This window comes from Oryzias melastigma, linkage group LG15, assembly GCF_002922805.2.
Source record: "Oryzias melastigma strain HK-1 linkage group LG15, ASM292280v2, whole genome shotgun sequence".
Classification (NCBI taxonomy): domain Eukaryota; kingdom Metazoa; phylum Chordata; class Actinopteri; order Beloniformes; family Adrianichthyidae; genus Oryzias; species Oryzias melastigma.
In genome coordinates, this window is record NC_050526.1 from 14699798 (window position 1) to 14723193 (window position 23396).

The 23396-nt window shown below is 41.4% G+C and overlaps 1 protein-coding gene across 3 annotated transcripts in view; it reads right to left on the minus strand.

Annotated features, from left to right (window-relative positions):
* The window catches only part of arhgef33 (Rho guanine nucleotide exchange factor (GEF) 33), a 25166-nt gene continuing 1770 nt past the window's right edge, over nucleotides 1-23396 (minus strand). The window contains exons 1-17 of one of the 3 annotated variants that reach the window (XM_024296738.2): nucleotides 19760-20386; nucleotides 14093-14136; nucleotides 11000-11164; nucleotides 10386-10498; nucleotides 10168-10313; nucleotides 9983-10099; nucleotides 9454-9580; nucleotides 8759-8891; nucleotides 7094-7201; nucleotides 6868-6960; nucleotides 5641-5789; nucleotides 5475-5564; nucleotides 5223-5398; nucleotides 3521-3981; nucleotides 3239-3448; nucleotides 2822-2952; nucleotides 1-624 (exon numbers count right to left, since the gene is read on the minus strand). In XM_024296738.2, the coding sequence (XP_024152506.1) occupies nucleotides 501-624; nucleotides 2822-2952; nucleotides 3239-3448; nucleotides 3521-3981; nucleotides 5223-5398; nucleotides 5475-5564; nucleotides 5641-5789; nucleotides 6868-6960; nucleotides 7094-7201; nucleotides 8759-8891; nucleotides 9454-9580; nucleotides 9983-10099; nucleotides 10168-10313; nucleotides 10386-10498; nucleotides 11000-11164; nucleotides 14093-14136; nucleotides 19760-19811 (2439 nt within the window). In that variant the 5' untranslated portion in view covers nucleotides 19812-20386 and the 3' untranslated portion in view covers nucleotides 1-500. Of the gene's footprint in view, nucleotides 628-2821; nucleotides 2953-3238; nucleotides 3449-3520; nucleotides 3982-5222; nucleotides 5399-5474; nucleotides 5565-5640; nucleotides 5790-6867; nucleotides 6961-7093; nucleotides 7202-8758; nucleotides 8892-9453; nucleotides 9581-9982; nucleotides 10100-10167; nucleotides 10314-10385; nucleotides 10499-10999; nucleotides 11165-14092; nucleotides 14137-19759; nucleotides 20387-23396 lie in introns of those variants that run through there. The other 2 variants (XM_036215469.1, XM_024296739.2) reach the window with 2 other exon arrangements.

Below are 23396 nucleotides of genomic sequence, written 5' to 3' on the forward strand. Positions count from 1 at the left end.
TGTTTCTACATTCATTTTAATCAAGTCCTTTTCCATCTTGTATACACGAGAATCGAGGCAGAAACTGGTAAAAACTATGAACATCTTATGCAGAGAGAATTTTTGAAGGTTAGTATAAAATTGTAAAGTTTTTCTTCTGACAGGACAAAGAAAATATTAGTTCAGGTGTGTAGCTTCCTTTTTCATTAACACAGAGCAGGAGAAATGTATGCGTTCTCCTTTTGAAAAAACTGAATCCTGAATACATTTTCATTCAGCTTATCCTTAACAAAGGTGCACAAGCAACAGGAATGCACAGAAAACCTCATGTTTCCTGAGATCTTGCAGAGAAAGTCCAGTATGGAGAGTAGAGACAGGAGAATGAGTTAGGTGTGAAAAAAAACATATAAATGTATGAACAAAGTAAAATCATCTTTTTTTTGTTAAATCTTAAGTGCTTTCTTTCAGTTTGAAGTCTGCAGACGTATCTATACGTTTGGAGGAAACTTTCATCGAATGACTCAGACCGCCGTGCCGCGGTTGATCTCTAGGTGGATCAGTTTCGGATTTTTCCCCGGTGTGTCGTGTTCCCCGCTGGTTTGGTGTTCCGGTGTTTTTTCTCCTGCTTTCCTCTCATCACCTGACCTGCTTGGATGAAGACAGAAGGTTAAACATCTCACATGTTTGAGGAACTGTGGATATTTCTGTAGAATATGACCCTTTCCTGCTTATTGAAATGTATTTAGTCTTTTTGATGGGGGGAGGCCTTTATTTATCCACAGAAACAACAATGGTAACTTCCTGTAATCACACAGTGGAACTACATTTGTTCACGTTTATCAAAAGGAAAGGCTTAAATGTTTGTGTTTTTATTCTCCAGAAAAGCACTTTTTCAGTAGCTCTAAAGCATTTATTGGTCTAATGATGCAGAAAATAAGTGTTTAGCCCCTACAAACTACAAGATTCTGTCCCTCACAGATCTGTTACTTCTGCTTTAAGTATCTTGGGAGGAGAATAATTTAGAACATTCTGGTATAAACGCCACTCGTCATGTTAGGAGGGAGAAGAATGCTAAGTTGCATCCTAAGAACGTCATGCCCACTGTGGAGCATAGGGGTGGAAACATCATGTTTTGGGAAGATTTGGGCAAAAACCTCAATGTGTCTGGATCTTTCAGCAATGATCCCAAACACATCACCATGGCAACGAAGAAGTAGCTACGTTAAAAGAGTTTTGTGGTTCTACAGTGGTCTAACCAGTCTCTTTACTTCAATCCAATTCAGAATCTATGGAGGGAGTTGAAAGTCCGTGTTGCCAAGCAACACAGCTCTTTGGAAGATCTGCATGGAAGAATGGACCAAAACAACAGCTACAGTGCAAACTTGGTGACGATCTATAGGAGACATTTGACTTTCGTCATTGACAATTAGAGTTATATTGCAAATTATTTAGGGGGGGCTTTAGTTTTCAACCATATCCTAATTTTTTACTCCATTTTTCATAATAATTATTTTAAAAATCAGCCTCTGTCTCACTCAGTTGATGTGTATCCTTGATGAACATTACAGACAAAAGTCAACTTGCAGAATCTGGGACTGACAAACAGGTTTTTTGTGTTGTTTTCCTACAAATAGTTTCTAGCACAGCTCATAAGTTGCAGCATCATCAGGATAACTGCTGCCAAAATTTAGCACTCAAAGTGCAGCAGAGTGAGTAAGCTCGAAGCCAGAAAGACTGGTGTTTAACTAATACAACATTCAATCATCTGCAAAAGCAAATGTCTTATTTTTCTAAATGTTGGTTCACACAAAGCCTGCACTGTCTAATTCTGTCAATGGAGCTCGATGATGTTAGTCTTTGACCCGTCTTCGCTTCAGTCTTTGGTTCTACCCTGACTGTGCCAACCAGTTAACCAAATTATTAATTTGACATTTTTATAAAATGCTAGAGTTGCTGAGAAAAGTAGTTTTTTGTTTATGTTTTCTGATTCCAGTAAACACTAGCATCAGCTTTTTGGACATGGGGGTGAGAACAAGGAGTCGGAGTTTTCCAGATGTTATGTGGGTTACATCTGCAAAGGCTTCAACAATAGAACTGGTTCATTTCATTCAGATGTAGAGATGATAAAGTATATGTTTTTCTTTATATCAAAGTCACGCTAAAGTGATTCTGAGATAGTAACTAGTTTGAAAGCAATTACAGTCATCAGTGCGTTTGTGACTTAAACCACTGACTGTAGATGAGAACTGGACTCAGTGAGTGTGATGTCACCCATCATAAATGGTTTACTTCTGGTTCCAACCAAATTAGGTCAATTCAGTTACAAATGTTGGAGTCAGACGTCATCTGGAAGCAGAATTGGTCTGAATTGGTCTAAACCATTATTTCTATGGCAACCACTCTCACAAATCCAGATTGAGCTTGTTGGAAGGCCACACCCCTACCACTTGATAGCGGGCTACACATCTGTCAATCAAACGTTTTGAACGTGAGACCGCCTACTTTTGTTGAGGCATCTGATTGGTCAGTTTATAACTGAATAACTTTCACTACTAAATAATATAATGGAAAATAAATAGAACTATCAAGAACATGTTAAAAAGGTATCAGATTAAGAATGGTTATTCTGAAAAACAGAATGACTCAGTAATAACTGTTTATTTCTCTATAGGAGTCTATTGGATTTTGGCTTCTTGGAACCAGCAGGTACTTCTTGTTTGGAACTCCAGTTCTCATATACAGTCAATGGTTCAAGCTGAATGTTCTAGAAGAAGTTACCTAGGAACCTGACATGAGCTCATTTTGACCTTCACTGCTTTACTCTGTCCTCTCATGTTCTTACTTTTTCTTGAAGAGTTTCTTGAAAGAGCTCCTGAAACCTCCCTTGTCCTTGCGACTCCTCTCACTGAAGGAGGTGTGGTTCTCCTCCATCCTCCACTTGGATTCATCCCCCCATGACTGAATACTGGAGTCCTGGTGGGGTTCAGCACAGCTCCAATTACAATTAAATAAGGATCTGCAATACCCAGAATCCTCCAACAGAATTTGTTCTTCTAAAACAGTTGTGTCCAAATCCAGGCCTCGAGGGCCGCTGCCCTCTATGCCTTCCAACTTGATTGCCATTGGAGCTTTTTATTGGCAAAACACACCTGATCCAGGTAACCAGCAGCAGATAAGGCAGGAGTTCCTGAAAACCAGCAGGAGGCCGGCCCTCGAGGCCTGGATGTGGACACCTTTTTCTAGAAATTCATGAACTCACAATGCTGAGCAGGCCGTGAAGGTCGGTGTTCTGCTTGTCGGCGGTACCGAGTGGACTGTGGATTTTATGAGACGGGGTGGAGCATCCTTTGCTGCCCTTACTGCCCTGACGCTCCAGCTTGGCGTGGCTGCCCATTCCCACCTTCTGCATGTGGTCAGACAGTCCAGCATCCAGACTCACCGTGTTCTCCATCTGCAGGCCGTTCAGTGACTGGACCACAGAGAGGAAGTGAATGCTCGTCCTCTGAAGCTCCATCAGAAGAGCTCTGACAAACAGCCTTACCTTGCTTTTGCGCTGGCTGGCTTGAAGGGGGCGGTGCAGATTGCGACGTGTCATCACAGCTTCATCAGGGGAAACGCAGCCCCTGCTGGCTGGTTTGCTGAAACCATTTCCTTGGTTTCCGCCGTTGCCAAAGACGTTGCGGTTTGTGGGAACATTGGTTGCGATGGCGTGATGCGACGCCGAAGGGCCTTTGGGGCACTTCACGAAGGCGATGTCGATGGAGGAGTCTGAGGAGGCGGAGGAGCAGCGGTCGAACAGAGGAGCATCCTGGAGCGAGCCTCCATCCTCATCATAGAGACTTTCCATCCCGGGGGGGTCTGGAGGGAGGAGGAACTCCCCGAGCGCGTCAGCCAGAGCCGAGCCGGGCTGGACCTGACGGAACTCTGCAGGTCTGGACGGAAGGTGGTGCTGGCCCGACGTGGACCGGTCGGACATGTCCGCCTCTGGGATGCTGCCGAGGCCTGGAGGTCAAAGGTTGATGTGAATCAATATTAAACGTTTAAAATCCTTTTTTGAGATGTTTTTTTTTTAAATATACAAAAGAATCTGAAGTAAATCTACAGAGATTTCTATTAAAACGTAGCAAAATTGTTTAATATTTTTATCATCTTCTTTAGTATTTATTATTATATCTATATTTATTATTATTATTTAAAACATCTTTGTAGATGATTAGATTAGATTAGAATTTGTTTTATTTTAGGCATTCAAGAAAAAATGTATGTGCAATACAATCATTTAACAGAAGTTTACATCCATAAAAACATGTCAAACACTGGATAACTAGACACTAAGAGATTGCCTGAAAGGGAGTGGGAGGAAGCGAACTTATATAATCCCAACCCGGCTCAACCTTACAATTTCCTTTATATGTTTTATCATTATCCGGTTCAGAACTTAAGATCATATATTTATATCTGTCCAAAATAGATTCAGGTTATTAGGAATCCTCATGTAACAATAAATCCCATGTCTATTTAAGTAGAAACTTAATAGACACTGTTTCAGACTTTGTCATTGCATATGCAGATCTATTATTATAATTCAAACAAAATGTGTTGATTATTTGTCATTAAAAAAATAATTAATACAAATTAAGTATCAAATAGCAACAAAAATATATATGTCTGCAGATTATTTTCTATTGGAAGAGTCATTAATGTAAAGCAAGGATCGTTTTTTTCAAACCAATAAAAATAAATCAGGTAATACAAATGGAAAATTCAAAAATTACTTGTTAGAATTCAAACATTTAATTAATTTGTTTTTTTTTATTTCAGTGAATTGCATTTTTTTATATATATTTAAAAAAATGTCAAATTTGCATATATAAAGTTTCAAAAAATGACTGAAAAGTATAAATAAACGATTATATCTTGAGAAATCAATTGATTATACATTTACTGGCAATTTAATTTAAATATCAAATATTACATTTCTGTTATTTTGAAAGCATCAGGCCACAATAAAAGTCTATTTTGTTTTTTGTTGTTGTTGTTTACTATAGGAGGAGCGAGATTTTACCCATATTTGCTGGTCATGACCATGTCGGCCTCCACTGGTGATTTGTTGGTAACTTTGGTTAAACTTGTTCTGAAGCTTTGAATCTCTTGATGTGTTAAACTTTACTGTATTTTCAGCACAAATGTTTAGGAAACTTAAACCAGAAGCCCTCCTGCCCGTGTCTCCAGCCCTTATTGACCTGTCTGTTTCTGGTTCCGGGGGTCCGGATCAGAGCCGAAGAACGGCAGCTGGGTTGGCCAGTCCGCGTCGTAACGGTTTTCCGAATCCTGGTCGCAGTCCCAGCTCTGGAAACTGTGGGACTGGATCTGCTCCAGCAGACACTGCTTCCTGCGCCGGACCATGTTGGCGTGTTCTCTGTGAGGAACACGTCCGGTTTGAGGAAACAGCATCCAGAGGAGAGGGTGGAGTCAAAGGGCGTGTCGACACTCACAGCATCGCACCGCTGCCTGGGTACGGGGAGCCGATGTTGTTGGTTTGAATCCCGCTCTCCACCGTCTTTAACAGCTGCTTCATGGTAGACCTGCAGGTGGAGAGCAGTTGAGTTAGGACTCCTCATAGACTCCTGCGGGGCGAAAGCATTTGGTGTGGCTCCTGACCTCTTCACCTCCTTGCGGTTAAGCAGCAGCAGCTCCTGGTTGTGCTGCAGCAGGTGGTGATACTGCGCCGTGAAGGACCGGAACTGCTGGATGCAGACCACCAGCAGGTAATAGTCTGGATGCTCAGCGTCCGTCTGCCTCAGGAGGCCCTGCGTCCAAAGTGAAGGTCAGAGAAAGGTCAAGAAACGATGGAGATGAATCTGTTTGAGATTTATCTCCATTGCAATAAGTGAAAGACGCTTAATTCAAGAATAATTATCTTACTTTATGTCTTGCAAGAAAAACAATCTTATTAAAAAAGTTTTTCAACAGCAGAATAATCTTATTTTCTTTAAAAACAAAGTCCAAGTTACTAGAATGTTTCTCTTAAAATGAGAGTTCTTGGTGAAACCATTTTTCTTATCCAATTATCCGATTTTTTTCTTATTTAAAGAAAATCTGCCAATGAACTAAGAATTATAGTAGTTTTTTGCAGTGTAGTAAATAAAACTAGACCAGATCTTTTTAGTGACCATCTCCTAATGTATTTATTAAATCCAAACAAAGACAATTTACCAAAATAAACCACACATTTTGCTTCTAAGCTTTTTTCTCTTTTAACAACTAGCTCAGCTTTCCAATGGTTTTGATATTTGATGTTTTAAAATTGGTGCTGCTCTAGAACATAAACAAATTAAAATACAAAAATGTTGCCACATCTGGAAAAAAAACATTAAAAAAGCCTTTGGAATCCTAGATGGACTGATTATTGTTGGTGACACAATTAAAAAGGGAGCACCACAAGGCTCTATTATAGGACCACTACTTCTTCATCTATAAAAATATATTTTTGATGACTTCTGTGGTTATATTTGAAATTTATGGCGTATACCTATATTTTCTACCTTCCTTAAAGGCCCAAAGCGCTTTCCATTCACAGACCCATTCACGCACTGGTGGCGGCTCCACTGCCGAACACTGGTGCCAACCTCCCACCAGAGGCAAGATGGGGTTCAGTGTCTTGCCCAAGGACACTTCAACACATGGGCGGACAAGGCAGGAATCAGACCTGTAATCTTCCAATCAGGAGTCGACCTCCCTACCACTCCACCCCTTATTGAAAAATCCATTACAAATGTATTTGAATACGTTCCAATGGCAGTTTAATCCTCTTCTCTAGAGAGGCTTCACTCAAGCAGAACACATTCCAACGTTTTATGGTAAAATTGTTTTGAAAAGTAGCATCACCTGGAGCAGCAGCAGGTACTCTGGGATCCTCTGGACTGGCTGAAGGAGCAGCGTGTGAAGTGAAGGTTTGGATTCATCTCCAATGATGTCACTCTGATGGCGGCCCATCGGAACGTGGGTCAGCACGGGTGGAGAACATAAATGGGTGAGAGCAGCAGGTGGAGGCTTTCAGTTAGCAGCATTTTACAGTTACTCTGATTGTGGTTCTTAATGAAGTTGGAGTCACCTCCAAAAAAGCAGAAGACTTGGAGGAGCTGGAGGCCAGCATGGTGACGACAGACAGACAGTCTGGAAGCTCCTTCAGGTACGACACGTAGAAGTCCAGGAAATCACTCTGAAACAGTGAAGAGCTTCGTGTTTTTATATCAAATCATGTTTAAGTTCCACTATGATCACCCTTTGATCTATTGTAAAAGTGTTTACAACAGTCTTTTATTTATGATTAAGACATTTTTAGCCAAAATCAAAAAGCCTGTGTTGTTTTTGAGAATATATTTTCTGCAGAACAGCAGGAGTTATGGGCAAACTGAGAGTTCTCTGTTTACATGTGTTACTGCAAGCTTACAGCCCCTCACACCCCCAACCTAACATTATCAGTACAACAAACATACGGATATATCAGAGCTATCCAGCCGTACAGTTCTGATTCAGATTCCAGCTCAGACGAAGAAAACAAAGACGTACTTGGATCTACTTGGCTACAATTGGATGCATCAGAAAGGGGCGGAGCAAGGAGCCTGTGGCTTGTTGGAGTAGCTTTTCCGTCACTGCTACAAGCTTCTTCAAACTGCATTTTTTAGTCTGCTCCTGATTCACTACAACTTGAAATACTTCGAAATTCATAGCATAATTTTCTTTTTATATGTCCTCCATTATGAGAAATTGCAAAAAGTACAAATTAAAAAACACGATTTTCCTTGTAGTGGGTCCTTACGTCTCCTGTTATGTCAGAGATTATGTCCTGATTTAGCTCATAATAGATGCTTGAAACAACAATCATTAAAACCAGGCTTGGTCATGCAGGGATACGCTCCCGGTTGTTGCATAAGTCGCTCATCCCCACGTCTTTGAGCTCTGGAGTCATGAAGCTTGAATTCTTTTGATTACCCAGAAGAAAGGTCTGTCCTTATACGTTATGTTTATGGGAAATTATTGATCCCCAGCAGCTGCACAGTGATGCAGTGGTTAGTGCTGTTGCCTCACAGCGAGAAGGAACTGGTTCCAATCCCAGTCGGATCTTTTCTGTGTGGAGTTTGTATGTTGTATTTGGGCATTTGTGGGTTTTCTCCAGGCACTCCCGCTCTTTGAGAGACTCTTTGAAGCTCCAGAAATGTGTCTAAACTTCAGAGAGTATAAGAAGTAATTTTCTGTAGTTTACTTTGACAACTTCCCGAAATTCCAGGATAGGTGGTGTAGTGGTTAGCACTAACCCTCATAGTGAGAAGGCCCTTGTTTGAATCATATGCTGCATAGATTAATTGGTGACTAAATTGTTCCTAGAGTGAGGTTGTGTGGGCCTAGACTGGCAACCTGTTCATATAATACCCTGCCATCACCTGACAGTGACTGGGATAGGCTCCAGCAACCCTGTGACCCCAAAAAGCATACAGTGGGTTTAGAAATTAGATTGAGATGATGCAACACAGAAACCGTTTAAACTTGGACTTTAATCAGATGTTGCATCAAACCAGTCAGATTGTTCATTTTAAGAGTTAAAAGAAAAAAAATCTGAAAAAGCTCGTTGAATCTATGAACTCTGAGTTTACTTCAGGCTCAGGATTAAGAGTTCAAACTGGACTTCAGGAATTGAGTGAGCTCTAAGAACTCATCACAACAAAAGCAGGAGAGCACAGTGATCAGGAAGCAGGAGCACAAGACTAAAATGTCTTACTTCCTTGCTGGTGAGTCTCATGAATACATCTCCCATGATGCCTTTCCACTGACACTTGAGCACACGTTCCTGGAGTGTGTGCAGGAGCTCGAGGTGCTGCTGGATCAGGAACCTTAAAGAGCTGGGAAACGGACTGAGGAGGGAACACAAAGAAAAAAGAACGATGAATGCTCAGCCTCGTGGGAGGACGAGCGTTCAAGTCCCTGAGCGTTGGACGGCTTGACCATGCTAACCTGCCGGTCAGAGTTCAGTTCCTGGGAGGTTTCAGCTCATTGGTAGCACGTGCGATAAAGCCAAGCACTGATCGCATTAACAGGCAGAGTCCCGTTTAAAAGAGGATTTTCTCTCCAGTGTTAATAGTCTGCTTTATTTGATTTATCCATTTCCTGTTGTCCTTGGCTGAAATCTCCCAAATTAGATAAGAAATCTGGAGTCCTCCAGCGTGTGGATGTTCCTCAGGATTCAGGCTGACTAGTTCAGATGCAGACTGAGAGTCCACCTAAAAAAACATCAACTCTGGGTTTTAGAACAACTTCCTGGTCATACCCTTCAGAGCTGAATGAAGGGGGGTTGGGGGTCTCATTCATGAACTAACTCTCCAGACTGATTTTCATCAGTTGGCCTCTAAACAACCAGAAATCTCCAAACCAGTGATGATGATGGCTGCTTCAGTCATCCGGAGCATGGCGTCTCACCGTTTGTCCTTGGAGGCCAGAGCTTCTGAACCGTTGAAGGAGATGTTGGCCTTCAGTAGGAGTGACAGATGAGACACGTAGACTCTCTCGGACTCCAGCAGCTCCAGAGCCGCTCTCTGCCTCTTATCTGCACACAACCGCACACCCCGGAATCAAACTGTTCAGACAACACAGAACTCCTGATTGAGTTGAGGTGTCTCCAAGAAAAATAAACGATAAAGATAAATCACAAGCAGATACATATCATTACAAATGTGTACATTATTTTGAATAAATCCAATAAATGTAAAGGTTGAATAATGCCAATTACTGATAACAAAATATGGTGTAATGTGCCTTTTAGTTAAAGTAGTAACTTTGAAAATTGATGCCAAATTATTGTTGTAAATGTTGTTTATACCAAACAGATGCGTGTAGGATTGATTTAGTCAGTGTGGTCCTCCAAATATTTACTCCTAAATGAAGCTGCTGCACCTCAGAGGGTTTTAAAGCAGTTGTTGGTTTGGTGCTGTGTGTGAGAATCTCTCACTGTTCTCAGGCGGACAGTCCTGGACGTCCGTCTCATCCCTGCCGCTCCTCTCTTCCCACACAGGAGACCTGGAGGAGCAGCTCCTCTGGTGCTGCGTCTCCTGCTCGGAGGCAGAGGCTGCAGCAGAAACATCAGGTTAACCTGCTGCTCCATCTCGACTTTGGAAGCTGGAGGCCGACACTCACTCTGTGTGGAGTTTGTGCTCCTCTGTGGAGACTCGCTGAGCGGCAGAGTGGGGAACGAGTGCTGGAACACGCTGAGCTCTGATTGGCCGGGCGCACAGATGTGCTGGTCAGCCACAGTTAGCACATCCGCCCTGGAGCTCTTCCTGCTGCATTTGTGAGAGTGTTTGTCTCAGGCCTCTGACGTTTAGGTGAGCTCAAACCTGTGGATTCAGCCGTACCTGTGGGGAAGAGCGATGACGTGCTCCGATTGCAGAACTTCCACCAGCCGCTGCGTGTCCCTCTGTCTGCTGGACACTTCCTTAATATGGAACAGCGCCACACCCAGCTCCTCCTGTCAGGTACATCAAACATCAGTGTGGCCCACATCACCTGCAGACTTCTTCTTAAAAACACCTAAAGAGTCTAATCTAAGGCCTCTCTGTTACTAAGTTCTCTATTTACGCTAGCTTACAGCCCCTCACACCCCCAACCTGATATTACTGATGCAACAAAAACAGTGAGCAATATTGGAGCTATTCAGCCGTACAGCTTGGAGCAAGAATTGGAGCTTTTGGCCCCATCACAAATACACTCTTTTTTCCAATTTTCAGCTTAATTTTCTCACTCTATCTCCTCCATCATCAGAAAAATGCCACAAGAACATGTTAAAACACCAACATTGTCATGGAAGTGGGTCAGAAAATGGAGACCACAGAAAACTCGATTAGTTTGGTTCCAGTCAGATGCTCTAAATTGTGCAGCAGAGGCTGTCCTACAGGAATAGAATGTGTGCGCTGCGTGGTGTTTTTTTTTTTTCTTTTTTTTATGGGAGTCTCGTGTGTGTCGACGGCACCTTGAATGTGTTGAGCGAGTTCTTCAGGCTCATTATCTTATCGTCAGCGTCTGTCTGATGGGCCTGCAGCTTCTCCTCCAGATTGTGGTCCCTCTTGCGCAGCTCGCTCAGCTCCATCAGAGCGGCCTGCAGCCCCTGGCGCAGCTCCACCAGGAGGCCCTGCAGCTGAGGCACAGCAAGCAAGTGTTAAGTTAAAAAAAAAATCTTTTTAACGTAAGCTCTATTGCAAACTTAAAGCATGTTAGCTCTCAGTGTCTGAGTATTTCTGTCCTGAAGTAGTCCTGGACTGCAAGGACCAGATTGTTATCTTTCTAATTGTGCCGTTGGGCCAAAATTTACCCCCACCACACTCAAACATTGACTAAAATGTCCACACACCTAGTATCTGGTGAAAATGAATTTCTCTACCAAAAATGATGACATCACAGCGAGAGAAACCATAAAAAAAGAGACTCTTATGAGGCTCAAAAAATGTTCAAATGAAACCAAATAAGCACACGTGTCGAGGATATCCAAAGGAAATCATTATGGGATGGCCACAAGACACATCATTACAAATCAAATCAAATCAAACTTTATTTGTATAGCACTTTAAAAAAATGAATTTCACTCAAAGTGCTTTACATAAAACAATAACATTTTAAAAACAAAAGATAATGCCCACAAGCCCCACCCTTCCACACACACGCACAAACACAAACACACATCGACATATCGCCACACCATGAAAGAAAAAATAAATAAATAAAGAAAATAAATACTAAAAGGATGTAAAGCATAAATCTAGAAATCTGGCTTTGTACTGCAGTTACAAAAGGGTGTTTTGTCTTTAGACAGGACTCTTCACACATGTTGTTGTTCATCTTGTGGCTATTTAGAGTTTTTTTGGCAGTTGCCCATCCTGACACAACCCTGTACTTTACCCGGGCTGGGGACCGGCACAGGGAGACCCAGTTTTTTACCAAGAAATGTGTCTAGAAATTTTTATTTTTTTGTGAAGCACAACACAAGGAGTTATTTGATTAACCCTTTAATAAAGCTTTTATTTTTGGAAAAAAAATGATTTTTAATGCTTTGTGGTAAATACATTTGTAATTGGGGGATAACTTGGAAGAAACGAATTAATTGGTATACAAGAAAGTGTAGCAAAACAACTATAAACTAATATTACATTGATGAATGCAGCTGTATTTTGGGTTTCTGAATCACTGTTGAAGATATTTTTGCTCTGTATTTGTTGCTGGTTGTTGAAATGTTCTGTAGCGTTTCTCGTGACTACTCCTCATGGGTCGGACATAAAAAGCATCTTTGCTTCCTTGGAGTTTAGCATTTCTGTTGTTTGAGTTTCTGATTCATCTCCCTAGCTTCTGTGTTTTCTGCCTTTTGCCTCCCTCCTCTCTGCTCTTACATTCTCAATTTTCTCATGTTTTGCTGATTGAATTTATGGAGGATAACTGGATCAGCTCATGGGAACACGGCTGAGCGTCTCTCTCTCTCTCCACTTATCTCTCCATCTTCTGCTGTTCCCCTCAGTCATGTGAAAGGCATCAGGGCTGCGGCCTCAAAGGCCGGTCTGTCTTGTTTGCCTTTGGTTCTTGGTCTCCTCTGAAGGCTGCCAGCACTGCGACACATCTGAACACCTGGAGGCTACAAATGCTAACAGTCTGAGATACTTTACTCACATGTGTGATCCTCCAAACCAAACAGTAGGACTCTCATTGCTTTAGACACACCGACATCTAAGATGTTTGTTAGGGAATCTGTCACTTTAGCTGGTTTGATATGTCCTTAAAATATTAATTTACCTAAAAATATTAGCTAATGATTATAAATAAATCGATTAAGAGCCAAGTTTACATAGTACGAGGCTTGCACTCTGGTGAAAAGGGAAAAGGAGGATTTTTTTTGTAAAATCACTCCAGAAGGATGGAAATTATTTTAATTAAACGACCAGCGTCTGGAGTTTAAAACTTGACTTTAGCAGCTTTTATGTAGGTAAAAAGTTTGAAAAATTCACATTTTTAAAAAAACATAAAAACAGCAAAACACTGCTGAACAGCGCCCCCTATAACCCCCAGTACTTTCTGTGTCTAGTTCCTCATGTTGTGAATCAGCCAAAACGTTTTGGATAATTTTAAGTAATTTTAGATGTGACCAAAATATAATTCAATTTATTTATTTTTAAGCCTTACTAAATTTTTTGACATGTATTAAACAAAATTTTAAGCTGTTTGACAAATTTTCTTTAAAATAGAAACTTTGAGAATCACATGACAGCTTTGTAGGACGCTGGACAATCAGGACGCCAAAATGTGTGAGGTGGAAAGTTCATCCAATAAACCTTTATTTTACAGTTCTGTTGGTTCCAATAATCTGGTTTGCAATGTTTTAGGTTAGAATCTTTTTAAAACTCAGTTGACCTAAATTCAGTCAGCAATTTTTATTATTTTTTACTCATCTTTGAGCTTCCACAGTCAAGGTTCCAGGTTAAACCGTGGACAGATAATCTCTGCCCCTTGAATTCTGCCTGATGATAAAAGCAAACTGTGCAGCCCTCTTAGGTCTGCCCACCTGCCATTTAAATAGACACGCCCCTAAAAATTAGCAAATGTGAGCTTGAACAAAATGAAAACGTCTGAAAAAAAATCTCCCCATCCAGCATCTGTGAGGACTAAAAAATGACGCAATATTCACTCACTAAATGTGCTAATTTTTGGTGTAAAATCAGACTTGATCACATGGGAGTCGATGGGAAATTGCTCCCTTCTGCAACCTTCCCCTAGTGGTTTTTGGAGGAACTGCAGGAACGAAGATGTAAGCTGAGTTTTTGCCAGTATTCCTGGTGTTTTTAGGACAGATCATGTTGTAAATGTTATGTTGCATTATGTGTGTTTGTGCTGTTTGCTGTAAGCCTACAGGAAGCCTCCAGGAGTTTACAGATGCAACACTCAGCACAGCATTTACTATTTCTGTGCATTAGACACAGGATTACACATCCTGATCAAACTCTGCTCTTTCAGAGCTCCAATTTCAGAGCGGAGTTTGACCAGGATGAGTTTCTATGGTTACGGGGTGAACCAAGCTGTGAATTACCTGAGCGGTCTCCAGAGTTGGTCCTTCCACAGTCTGGTTTATTTCTAGAAAACAAAAATGTTGGAGAAAAGTACATTTATTCAAACAGCAATTAAATTATGTCAGAAAGAGAAGCAATAAAAGAATCTGACATGAAGAAGTTCTAATTTTAGAAATCATCACATAAACTGATTAAGTAGCAACACATGAAATAGAGAGAAGATGTTTGATTCCAGGAGGACTAACTGCAGTGGAAGTGGGTCAGAGATGATGAGAGCGTGTTTGAAGCTTTTTATTAAAATAACAACATAGGTGTAACATATTTGGAAGAGAATTGCGATTAAAACTACAGAGATAACCAGCAGTATGATGTAATCGTTCAATGTGGTTCCAGTCTTTGGATTATCGTAAAGGTCATAACCGGGTCATGAAACCATGAAGGAGGTGTGCAAACTGGATCAAACCAATTTTCCAGACTTCCTCCCGAAGTGTGAATCTGCCTGCCAACGATCACACTTTAAAACATGAATACTTCCTTTAGCAGAGTGAAAAAAAACAAAAGTTAAAGAACTGATTTGACCTCTGAGGACTTAAGGGAATAAAATACCGTAGATTTTCCATCCATACAAACTCTTGACTCGTGCTCTAAACTTTTTTCTTTTGAAACTTTCACTCAGATCTTATTCACCTTTTGTTTCATTGTATAACTCTTTACTAACTTTTAAAAATGTTGGATTCCCAACGAGGATTTCATGATGTCACTGAACAGACAAACCGGTGGATCTGTGGCCATCACTATTAAAAAACTAGAGGCTATTAAAAAACAGAGGTTTTAGCAGAAGTATGCAGGAGGGAGGGCCAAACATTTCACACTATATTGATTAAAATTGTGGGCAGTTAGCATTTTTGTTGAGTCTCGGCACATTTCATTTTGGCCTTTATTCTAAAGAGGACATGAGGAAGCACAGACTTTCTACAAAGGTTTGTGCCGACCGGAAAGCCTTCTGATGGTGCAGATAAGATAGAAGATGTCTGTAGAAATTTACTAAACTCAGAGCAAATTTTGAAATTCAAATACAAAATGTATCCACGGAGAGTGGATCATTATTAGTGTAGTTCCTGTGTGCAGGAACGATGGGGAACCAAGAAGGAAAGATCTGGATGAAGTTTCTCTAAGGAGTGATTTCCCTGTCCCACTGATTATTTACCATCCAGGTCACGAAATTCTAAGCTCTGAACAATTGATGCATATCCAGGATAAGAATAATGGAAATGCTGGAAAACCAGTAAGATAGGACGATTTCTGTTGGGGGTACCACCATGATGAGACTTCTCCAAGGTTACAAAGCACATGAAAACGTGTTGGGTCCATCGTGTCCTGCTGCAGAGTTAATTCTCACATCATTTTAAGACCTGTGGTTCGTTAAAAGCCTTTAGATTTACACTCCGATCCTCAGAAATGCGATTTCAAGCTTAATTTTCTTTACATTTGTTTCATCATCAGAAAAATTCCACGAAGACATGATAAAAGGACTTTTTTATTGTAGTGGATCTAAAATGGCGCTCCAGCAGAAAACTTTTTGTATTTGTTAAACTGTATGTGATAAGGTTTGGTTCAGAGTTGAGACTTTCAGCTGATTGGATGTAAAATCTTGAACTGCATCAAGTAGAAACAGATGAACTGATGGGCGCTCTTCTTGTGGAGATCAATCCGTAAGGCTCATGAAGGAGTTTCATGCTTCAGAAGTCAAATTCAGGACAGCGGTCATGTGAAAGTTCAACATGTGCTGAAACACGGAGACAGAACTGGTTTTAGGACTCTGTGGTGGAGCTGGAGCCTCAGCGGAACACACTTCAGATCTTTCTGTTTGTGGTGTTTGTGGAGTCTTTGTTCAGAAGCTTCAATCCAGAACAAGGCTTCTGTTTGTGGTGGAAATGTCACAGCGCATGTCAAGGCTGCTGTCAAAACTGCAGAGGGTCAAGTCAGATACGCATCTGACACACATTATTTTGCATAATGTCCAAAGCCTGCTGGCAAAAAAAGGATGTAAAAGAAGGAAGGATTTGAGTCTGCAGGAGCAAACGGTATCAATGTCCCTCTGACAAACAGATTGTGTGATTGTATACGGCAAAGGAGACCCCAGATCATGATGTCCGCTTTGTCTTGTTCCTCGGTATTTCAAAGGCTTTTCTTCTTCTCTGTCCAGATATAAGATACTGGTTTGTATCTGGTTTGGATTCAGTCTAGAGTGGGTTTCACCATTTTTTTATTAAAGGTCAAATTTTAGACAGTAAGCTTGAAAACCAGAATAAAAACTGTTATTGCCTGGAGTTTTTATCCTAATAAGTTTCTTACTTGACTGTATAAGAGAACTGGATTGAGTAAGTTCACATCATCAGTAGAAAATGACTATTTTTTGATTCAAATGAAATGAAGTCAATTCTTTCTTTTTTTCAATACAACTGCCGCCATGTTGGAGCCAGACAAGCAGTGATTGGTCTAAGTCAATATTTCCATGGCAACCACTCTCACCAATCAGGAGGCAGCTTGTTAGAATGCTACAACTTGAAAGCAGTTTAAAGGAAATCTATCAATCAAATATTAAACATTTTATGGCGGCCGTGGTGCAGCGGTAGGGCGGTTGACTCCTGATCAGAAGTGAGCAGGTTCGACTCCCGCCTTGCCCGCCCATGTGTCGAAGTGTCCTTGGGGAAGACACTGAACCCCGAATTGCCTCTGGTGGGAGGTTGGCGCCAGTGTTCGGCAGCGGAGCCACCACCAGTGTGTGAATGTGTGTGTGAATGGGTGAATGTGTGTGTGACTGTGAAGCGCTTTGGGCCCTCGGAGGAGGGTAGAAAGCGCTTCACAAGTACACCCCATAAAAAAAATATTAAACATGAGAGCAGTTACTTTTATTGAGGCTTCTGATTGGTCAGTTTAAGATAAAGAAAAAATAGGATTAGCAAGAGCATGTTAAAAAAAGTATCAGAGTGAGAATGGTTATTCTGACAAGTAGAATGACTGAGTAATAGCTGTTTGTTTCTCTATAGAAGTCTAAAGAATTTTAAATTCTTGGAACCAGCTGGTACTTCCTGTTTGGAACACCAGGGGGCGGGGTCAGTTAGTCCAGTTCTCATATACAGTCAATGGTTTTTCATGTGAGGGTTAGGTGACCCCAAGTAAACAGCTGTGAGACATCTCCCAAACAAACAAACAATTGGTTCATACAAATTCTCTATTTGGTAAAAGAATTAGCATTAGGTTCGCATGGCCGGCAGTAAGTCAGACCTGTTTCCGGTGCATGTTGGACTCCGGCAGGGCTGCCCTTTATCACCGGTTCTGTTCATAGTCTTTATGGACAGAATTTCTAGGCGCAGCCAGGGGCCGGAGGGGGTCTGGTTTGGGGACCACAGGATTTCATCTCTGCTTTTTGCAGATGATGTTGTTCTGTTGGCTCCATCAAACCGGGACCTCCAGCATGTATTGGAGCGGTTTGCAGCCGAGTGTGAAGCGGCTGGGATGAGGGTCAGCACCGCTAAGTCTGAGGCCATGGTTCTCGACCGGAGAAAGGTAGTTTGTCCTCTCTCGGTGGGTGGAGTGCTCCTGCCTCAGGTGGAGGAGTTTAAATATCTTGGGGTCTTGTTCACGAGTGATGGAAGATCGGAACGTGAGATCGACAGGCGGATTGGAGCGGCGTCCGCTATTATGCGGTCGCTGTACCGGTCCGTTGTGGTGAAAAGAGAGCTGAGCCAGAAGGCAAAGCTCTCAATTTACCGGTCGATCTTTGTTCCTGTACTCACCTATGGTCATGAGCTCTGGGTCGTGACCGAAAGAACGAGATCCCGACTACAAGCGGCTGAAATGAGTTTTCTTCGCAGGGTGGCTGGGCGCTCCCTTAGAGATAGGGTGAGGAGCTCAGTCACCCGGAGGGAGCTCGGAGTAGAGCCGCTTCTCCTCCGCATCGAGAGGAGCCAGTTGAGGTGGTTCGGGCATCTGGTCCGGATGCCTCCTGGACGCCTCCCTGGAGAGGTGTTCCGGGCATGTCCCACTGGGCGGAGGCCCCGGGGAAGACCCAGGACACGCTGGAGAGACTATGTTTCTCGGCTTGCCTGGGAACGCCTTGGAGTCCCCCCAGAGGAGCTGGAGGAAGTGGCCGGGGAGAGGGAAGTCTGGGCATCTTTGCTTAGACTGCTGCCCCCGCGACCCGGTCCCGGATGAAGCGGAGGAAGATGGATGGATGGATGGATGAATAAAGACCAAGGGTTTGAATCCACAACAGGTCTCATCACAATGGGCTCAAAAACTAACAATCAGGAGTTGAATTTGGGGTCAAACCAAACCAAAGCAAGGGAGTGACTCCAGCCCACCGCGGCCTCAGGGGATGGGTACAAGCAGAGGACAAATTTCACACACTGACAGGACACAAAGAAGATCAGAGGTCAACAAAAGCAGCTTCAACTACTCTGTTTTCAGGGGGTGGAAAAGAAAGTGATTACCAGCTAAACCTTCTGAAGTTTGTCTTTGATATGTTCTTTTATGTTTCAGCAGGTATGACTGGAGACTTTGGCTTTAGGTTCACTTGTCCCAAATCTTGTGATTAGGAAATAACCAGATCTTCATGGAAACCGGACACAACAGCTCAGAAGAAGTTTAGGAGGATCTTTGGCGTGTTGTAAAAAAAAGTCAAAATCCTCTTTTGATTTAATGTAAAATCGTTCCAAGTGGTCTTTTGAATATGGTAAAGCTGTTTAAGAGAATATCAAACAATTTGATCTGCTTTCCAGGACATAGTTTCTGCAGTACGACAGGAGTTCGTCAGGAATTTCCCTTTTAGTTGTAGGCAGGACCATTGGCATTGAGCAACCCCGCCTCCTTCCCCTCTCCACTTCTGAGAGCTCTCTGTTTACATGCTCTCCCGCTAGATAAATTTTTAAGGCTTAATTTTGTTTTATATATATATATATATATATATATATGTATCCTCCATCATCAGAAAAATGCAACAACATTCAAAAAACACGACGGGATGTTGCCAGTTCCACAAAATCTAAACACTGTACCAAGGCTCACACAAGAACAGGCTTGATCCTCTCTCTAAGATGCACTGTGAACTTTCATCACAAAGAGGAACAAAGAAGGTTTCCTTTACAATATTTATCCAATTCAATCTTTGATTGTTTTGATTTTATGACTCGTTCCCTTCAGCACACATTTGTTTTTTTAACGGCACAGCAGCATTTTTGTCCAACATTCGCTCAGTTGCGGATTAAAACAAAGAGTTTGTTTCTCAGTGAACTGCTAAGGGCAAAATGAATGGCAGACAAACAAAGCTAAACATACAGCTAAACACTTGTATTTACTTCAGAAGTGTAATTCTTCACCTAAAACATTTCTAGCAAAATTATTTTTTTTATCAGAATATTCATAGTTGTCACACTATAAATGGATTTAAAATAACTGGATTTTTGTTGTTTAGCTAAATAAAAGGACGTGTTAAGACTTTTTTGTTCTCAAAAAATAATAAATCCATTGTTTAAAAAAGAGTGAAGTTATGTTTGTTAAAAGAGTCTGAGCTCTTTTATTTTGAAATAATGACGCCTTAAATATCATGAAATGAAAGCTTCCTTCATTTTTGCATAATAAAAAGCTTAAGATGTAAACAAAACCTCTTTCTACAGCAGTTTTACCTTCCAGCTTCTCCTCCGTCTTCTCCACCGATTCCGACTGACCGTTCTCCATTTTCCTTGTAGTCCCTCCACACAGTTGTGGGCTTCTTCTCCAGAGTCTGCTCCTCAGCTGAGCTCCTCTGATCTGAGGAAGTCTATCTTCTGCTGGGATCACTCACTTTCTCGCATCCGAAGCATGTGAGTCCTGTGATTTTCCCCAGTGTACAAAAAGCTCCTTGTCTTCCCAGGAGTAGAAGGACAGAGGCTGAAGATCAGGAGTGGGGAGAGAGAGACATTTGTTCTTCTTGCAGCCACAAACTGGAGTAAAGTCATTACATTTAAGGAGGCGTGACGGCGTCTTGATGAGGGAGACTCGCTCTGCTGCACACAACTGGACGCTAAGATGGAGTTCTCCAGAGTTCAGAACTTTTCTGGTTTTTCTTTGTCCTCTTTTGTTCTCTTCATTCAGTCCTCGGCCTTCAGGGCCCTCCTGTCAGCTGGGCTCAACCAATTCACTGACAAACACCAAAGAAGGTTCTGTTCGCTTCACAGTTCTCTCCATCTTGGCCGGATGGACATAAGCTGGGCAGTAACCTGAGCTCTTCCAGTATGATTATGGGCTTAACACTAACTTGTGAACAAAAACAAACACTCTCATTTGTGTGTAATTTAGTTTTTAACCATCCACTCCAATAAGAAGGATGTTTTTGGTCTTTTAACATGTTCTTGTGGCATAGAAAATGCAGCTCAAAACTCTATTTCTGAGTATTTCTTTGTTTAAATTGTTGTGAATAAGAAGCAGATAAAAAATGACATTTTAAAACATTTGTATTTGTGATGTAGAAAATACCCACAACTCAGAGGTGACTTTCTAATGAACTCCTGTCGCTCTGCAGGAACTATGTCCTAGAAAACGACACAAGTTTTTAGATTTTGGCTAAAAACAACATACTACAATCCTAATTAAAAAGACCCCAGGGATTTTTTTTAGAATAGATCAATAACAATTATTTTTTTCTTTGTTATAAAAAGTTTGTAATTTTCTTTTACAAATTTGAACTGTTTTAAAGTAATAAAAAAATGTCTTGCTTTTCAAACAATCCCCTTCAGAGTTATTATGTGAACTGAGCTGGTCTCGGTCAGTCTGATTTCTAATTGACCTCATGTTAGTGTTTTTTTATGAAATATGTCTTTTCCAAGCTCTTGAAAGGAAAGAAAGCCTGCATTTTTACAGATTTTTTTTTATTTTATTTTTTTTGTAAAGCAAAAAGTGTAGAATTTAAAGAAAATTGTTCACAGTTATGCTCCACATTCAGCTCAAACAAGTAAACCTTTAACTCCAGCTGCACCTAATGAACACACACTCTTTGATCTAGCATAGCTCTTCAACCGTTTCCAGAGGAATCAAACTCCAGGTGTTGAGGTCAGGCATCCCGCTGGTGTTTAATAGACCTACCTGATCTGCTGCTGATTACCTGGATCAGGTGTGTTTAGCTAATACGAAGCTTCAGTGGAAGGTTGGTTGGAAAACAAGTTGGACACTAACACTCAAGGCTTGGAGTTTGACACCCTGGGTTTAAACAATCAACTTGAATCAGCAGATTCTCAAAAGTGGTTTTTCGTATTGGCTTTGAGTCGATTCGCAACATGTGAATAACATTAAAATGTTACATATAGACTTCTTTTCTCCGTTTCAGAATCGGCTGGAATTAATTGCATAAACGGTTGAAGAGTTACAACAGTTGAATGAAAGTGAACACTGGAGCTAAAGCTCCAATGTTAAACCTAGTGAAAGCTTCTAATCCATTTTACAAGCTTAATCACTTTGGAATCGTGGTGTTGCTGGAGCCTATCCCAACCATTGTAATGGTGCATTCCCACAGAATGCAATTCGATATATTCGCGTGGCTTGCCCCTCTTTTGCCACGAGGCAAATTTGCTGCTTGCTGCTCAAATCGAGCTCCTGCCAGACTGCTGCCCCCGCACTTAGGGACAATTTAGTTGTGTAGATGACCCATTAAGCATGTTGTTGGACTGTAGGAGGAAGCTGGAGTGTAGAGAGAGAACATACAAACTCAAAGAAAGAACCATGCTGGGGTTTGAACCAGGGCCTTCTTGCTGTGAGGTGAGAGAGCTAACCACTGCTCCACCATGCCGCTAATGAACAATGAACTCTAAATTTAGGGTCAAACCCCTCCACACCTTTTTTTATTGGTTTGTTTTCTTCAACTGATGCAGCTCGTGCTGGTCCTATTCTCCACTGCCTCCTTTGGACTTTAAACGTTCCTATCATCCTGTCTGTGGAGCTACTATTCATGTTCAAATTTTACAAGAAAGTTTAGTTTGAAGTTTACAGAGCTCAAAAATGCAAACTCGAGGGACAATTTTCCTCATAAATTTTCAGCAAACGTGTCATAAAACTGTTAGAAAAGACGACGTGCTCCTGAAGCTCTTCTGTGGAACGATGATGTTTGGTGAAATATTCCACATTAAATCAGCACATCCAGATTATGACCTTATTCTGGATAGGATGATTAAATGTGAGGGATTTAAGGTCTGAGTATAAATGAGTAAGGTCTGATATAAATACTTGTACCAAGCATTTATATTTGCTTATGGCTTATATTTGTTTATGGCTCGTCTCATTTCCTGGGTTTATCTTCACAAACGGCTCACTGAAGTCTTTTTATGCAAACGATGTGAAAGCGGCGAGCTAATCTTGCTTTGATGCCGACATGAACACTGTTCTGCATTTCTTTCAGAACAGGAAAAAGAAAGAAATAGGTGCTAACTGTCTTCATGGAGGCCATGAAAACTGCTAATCCAATCTGAAATAAGTGATTCTGGTTTGTGTAGCTGCTGGTTATAGCAACAGGCAGCAGAAACGGACATTTAAATGGATCTAGAAATTTAGCAGATTATGCAATCAAGCTTTCATAAAAACATAACTGAATACTGGAGTCTCCTCAGGGCAGCATATTTCACATGAGGAACAATAAGGTAATTATGACTGAAAGTTTAGAGAAATAATGTGACCAGAAATCGCTGCCTGTGGAAATAAAAAGATTATGATCCACCACTGGTCATAATGGAATTCTACTCAGATGTGAGTCCACGTGTGAAGATCAGTGTGGCGGTTTCTCGGGTTTCCGTCAGTGGCCGTCGCCGTGGCTTCTCTCTCGTCTCAGCCGCTCCCGGGGCTCAACAACAAACCTGCGTTTGAAGGTTATGCAATTCCCACGCATCATCTGACGGCGTGGCTACATGTGAGCGCGTGGAGGGAGAATGTGCTGCTTATTCCTCTCTGGACACAAACAAACACAACTTGTCTTGTTGGCAGATAACTGAGTTCGGGGAAACTGCAGTCTGGGTGACGTGACTGCAAGAGCTGGAAGTTTGAAATCCTAATGTCAAGTGTTTTCATATGAAAGCATGCTATACTGCTAAAGGCACATTACACTCAACAGCTATAATGTTTTAAAACTAAAACTGAGTTTCAGAGAGTCAATTATGCAGTAAACTGTTGTGTTAAAAATGTTTACAAACCATATACTTTTTACTTCCTATTTTCTTTATGAAATATTCAATTTGAAGGGAACCTTTTTTTTAAATACTGAGGTCAGTGTTGTGATTCTGTTACTTCCATAAAACTGACAGA